Source organism: Camelina sativa, chromosome 5, assembly GCF_000633955.1.
Source record: "Camelina sativa cultivar DH55 chromosome 5, Cs, whole genome shotgun sequence".
Classification (NCBI taxonomy): domain Eukaryota; kingdom Viridiplantae; phylum Streptophyta; class Magnoliopsida; order Brassicales; family Brassicaceae; genus Camelina; species Camelina sativa.
In genome coordinates, this window is record NC_025689.1 from 24,252,587 (window position 1) to 24,257,314 (window position 4,728).

Here is a 4,728-nt window from a genome sequence, read left to right on the forward strand (position 1 = left end):
ATTTCTGTTTTTATTTCATAACTGCTGCAATCATTCTGTTCCATTTGCATTTAGCTCTTAGTTCTTGTAGTTTTACTTTCTGCATTTTACATTTTCATAATAGGATTGTTAGTGACAAACATCCTTTACATTTGGCTTGACTTAGTCTCATATGCATGTCTTAATTGTTCACAAACACTCAGATAGGATTGACACCTCTTATACTGCAACTGCATAAGGGGAATTGAAACACCTTACCATCCATCCATTCATATCTCATTGCATACATTCATCATCATTCACCACCACAAACAAAATCTTGTTTCAGTAGTTCTCATCCAAGTGTTTGAGGAGAAAAGTTTTTTCTTGCATCCTAAGACTAGTGTATCGTGTAAGGGTTTATGCCTAATTCTTTGTTTTAAGGGTTCATCCTCTGTTTTGGGTTTAATTTCTCTACTTTGTAATTTCTACCTTGGTTTCGTTTTATGTCTCCAGGAACTTCTATTTGTTCGCCGGCTAGTTTCTCTCTTTTGGGCTTTAGACTCTTGGGATATTCTTGTTTTCCGCTAGCTAAGTTGTAATTCACCATGTATCCTTCCAAGTTTTATAATATCAATTGACAAAAAAAAAAAAAACATAAATCTAATAATCGTATCTTGCATATTTCTTTTAGATTTTACTTTTTAGTTTTTCTTAAGTCTGATCTGAATTTCACACTTTATCTTGCAACTAAGATATGGACCCATATGGCAATCATCACTTCTCTCTTTTCACTCGCTAGTCATCTCATACGAACATTAGACACTAGTGACAATCATCAATTTGCTTGCATACATTTTTTTAGCTAAAAAGGTTCTTGTAAAAATATATTATGTTCAAGCTGTATAAATCCTCCACCATGGCTAAGACCATGTTTGTACCGTGACGATCAAAGTTATTAATAAAGATACAGATATATATATACATTATAGAAATCCATTAAATCGAAGAAGATTTTACAAAGTCATGATACAAAGAAAATAGGGTTTATATGATTCATCGAAGTATCAAATCATAACGCAACAAATTCAAAATCCTAGATCGCTGTAGAAACTGAGGTTTCTCACAAGGAATTTGTTTAGAAGGGAAATAAATTCAATAACAATCTCTTGAAGGACTTAGATCAAAGTAAGCAAGAAGAGAAGAAATGAGATCTCTTGAGGAACAAGTTTGGTATTGCTCAAGAACAAAGAGGAATTTAGGGTTTTTAATTAATGATTGGATCCTCTTACAATGAGAGGATTGCCCTCTATTTATAGGTATTCAAGGATCTACAGAATATATTCGAATATACTGGATATATTGACTTTCCTAACTGGATGGCGAGTTAATAAGGAAAGTCTCTCCTTTCTCGCTAGGTCAGCCGCTGGGCGAGTTGAAGTGCCGAATTCTTCTCCTCGTCCATGGGCCTTTCAGTGTTACTGGGCCTTCAGAGATGAAGTCCAAACCTAGGCCGAATTCCCGGTTTAGATAACCGGTTCTTTAACGGGTCTAGATCGGTATGTTGGGGGTGCTAATTCCCGCACCAACAATTAGTCCCCCCTCAGTTCGGTACATTCAGAAGTTAATTCGAATGACCGGACTTTAAGAGAGAATATCCGATTTAGTCCGTAAAAAGATCCGAATCTAGATATTTCTGGATTGTCGCGCCGCTTCGCCCTCCTCTAGTCAGGCGACACGTGTTCGATACGTCACATCTGTCAACTCGGAAGCCGAAACGTCGCGTAGGTTACGGTAGGCAATTATGACTCCGCGTAGGGTTGCCGCCCACTCCCGTCTATAAATACTCGGTATCCACCGAGTGTTTTCACTTTTTGCCGCTTCGTCAAAAAGGTTATCACTTTGTTCTCTCTCTCTTCGCCTTTCATTACGTTGTTATTCATCAGTTTTCCTACACTCTTCGGCGATCTGCATTATTTTTCACCTCGGTCATGGTTTCTTCATCGGCAACCACAAGCGAACCGTTGATCCGCAAGAACGCCAGCAGGAAATCTCCGAACGTTGTCAGTTCGGTCTGAGGCGAGATGTCGAATAGACCAGAAGAAGCCGAATGCTCTTCAAGGCGCAGATCCAACGAGATTCCGATCCCATTTTTGATTGACGAAGATGATCGTGAAGGTCACGGAAACGCTACACCAGATTCCGATCTCCCCCTGACAACCTAGGTGGCAGATCGGCCGAACTTGCTCCTGACAACGTTATGATCAACGACCTCTCACCTCTTCGAGATCACCGAGGTGACATCGGGGGCGAAAAGACGACGAGTACTAGTAAGTCAGTTGGCGATTTGTTGAACTCGTGTGGCCTGGCCAATTCTATTGTTCATGTTATTATTCCCGGAGAGCACCAGCGTCTGTGGACTCCGCCTCTCGGGTATATTTGCCTGTATGAGGGATTCTTTTCCCAATGCCGGTTGTTCTTCCCTCTTCCTAACTTGCTCACCCAATACGCCCATCGCCGAAAAATTCCGATATGTCAACTCACCCCGGGAAGTATCTGCAACTTCGTCGCCGCCCTCACTCTCGCGGCCGAAGATCAGGTGTTCCTCGAAGTCGAATGCTTCGAGCAGTTGACGAACTTCAAGAACAGCCAGGGCAGCAAATTGTGGATGGTTAATGCAAAGCCAGCTCATAACTTCCTTCCGGGGGAAAAAGTTAGTAACTTCAAAAAGTTGAGGGCTCGCTACTTCTTCGTCCGAGTCTACAAACGCTCTTTTGAAAATCCGAAACGCGGTCGCCGAAGAGTGTGGAACGATTCGCCGGGTATCACCTCGTTCCTTATTCTGTTAAATCGGACAATATCGTGCTGACCTGATTTCGTATTTTCATATGTTTTGCAGATCGCCCTTCCTCAGCTTGGAGATTATCTTCCAGATTCAAACGCATCAAGAACACTCTCCTCGGTGTAGCAGACCGTAGCTGGGCTCAAATCTCACGACGTCGCATGGAAGCAGCGATGGGTAAGGCAAGAACGCAGTTCGCCAGTTTTGCAAGCTCACTGGGTCAAACTTCCGAGGTCCCGCCAACCACAATTGTCGCTGCCGAGATGCTTCGTTCCGTGGACCGAAACGATGAACCAACCATCAACCCCGAGCCAGAGCAGACGGAGAATGAATTCATCGATGTCGAAGATGAGGACGAGCTCCCGGCTGCTGACGAAGAAGACGAAAACGTGGCTCCCAATGACTCACCTCTTCCTCCACCGACTGAGCTGATCGTCTCAGTGCAGATTGCTGCTGAACCCGATGACGGTTCAAAGAAGAAGAAGTCCAAGAAGGACAAAAACAAAGAAAAGGGTAAAGGAAAAGCCTCCGCCCAAGGAAAAGGTCAGAAACGCTCCGTGGAAGAGGCTGGTCTCGAATCATATGACCGCTTCCGAGTTGAACGCGCGGCTGGTCGAACCGACCAATTTCGTTATGACTATTTCGGGGAGACGCCTCTTGTGTGCAACAGAGAAGCCTCCGCGGAGTTATGCAGGCAACTTGCGCTATCTTCGGTCATGATGCCGCCAGTCGATAAGCTCGAGTTCAAAGACCAATTCGCCCAGGCCGCCCAGTCCGCCCTTCAGGTTTGAATCGCACCGCTCTCTTTATTACTGACTTGAAAAACCTGATTCTCATTTCACCTCGTTCCGAAATGCAGACCGCCGCCTATATGTCGGTGCTCACTTTGATGTACGATAGGCGTGTTAAATCAATGACCCTGGCAGAGGCCGAATTCGAGAAGATGAAGGAATGCTTGGAAAATCTTCGCGAAGCGAATAAGTCAAAGAACGAGAGGATCAAAGAGCTAAAGGATCTCCTTGCGAAGAAAGAGCATGACTGTGAAAACCTGGAAGGCAGGGTTGCGGAGCTGGAATCGCATGGGAAAGTTCTGGAGGAAGAAAAGGCCAAACTGTCAAAGCAGTTCGATGATCTCGGGGTGAAATTCGAGTCCGAGATGAGGCGACTTCGCCTAGATCGCCAGGCCAAGGTAGAAGGCACCACGAAGAAAGCGCAGCACCGTCTCGACAAAGTGAAGGACTATCTGCATGATCAGGAGATGGCCCGTCCGAAAGAGGATGTCCTCAACCAGGCGAACGGATTTGGGGAGATTATGGACTACCTTCTGAAGAATGGTGCATCCATCCCGGACAATCTCGTTGCCGAAATCAAGAAAAAGCGGGAGGTCGCCCAAACCGAAGTGGAGGCGCTGGATCTCGTAGAGTTTGAGGAAGGCGATCTCGACATGTCTCCCGATCAGCTCGGCTTTGGACTGCTTCAATCCGGAGATGTGGCTCTGGACTCCGTTCCACATCCGTACGGCTCCAATGTTGGGCTTTTCCAGGCCGGTCTACCCGAAAATGTCCCCTAAGAACATTTCCTGTTGTCTTTTTTTTTTTCTTTTTTTTTGTATTGTCCTTTTCAAGATCCTGTGACATTGCTGCCTATTCGGCGGCCGACTTCTGTTTTTTGGAAATTTTCCTTTGTTTCGCATGGAATATCGCCTTTTTTATCCATCAGAAGAAATGGTAATTTTCTAACATCAAAATTGGAAATATTTCGTCTAGGATTAGTATAAATATGATTGCTCCATGTATGACTTTACCGTAGCTTCGACGAAATAACTCCAAGATGCCGAGTTCTGTTGGCAGCACCGCGTCCTTAGCCGAGGTTAAGAGCGATGTCCCGACGTTTTCAAACGCGGAAGCCATTGAGCAGGGGATGCAGTT

General features: G+C 44.8%; 1 protein-coding gene across 1 annotated transcript; it reads left to right on the top strand.

Annotated features, from left to right (window-relative positions):
* Positions 2,219–4,370, top strand: LOC109132908 (uncharacterized protein At3g60930, chloroplastic-like). The gene is made up of 3 exons (XM_019245371.1): positions 2,219–2,780; positions 2,858–3,585; positions 3,660–4,370. The coding sequence occupies exons 1-3, from the start codon at positions 2,219–2,221 to the stop codon at positions 4,368–4,370; spliced, it is 2,001 nt and encodes a 666-aa protein (XP_019100916.1).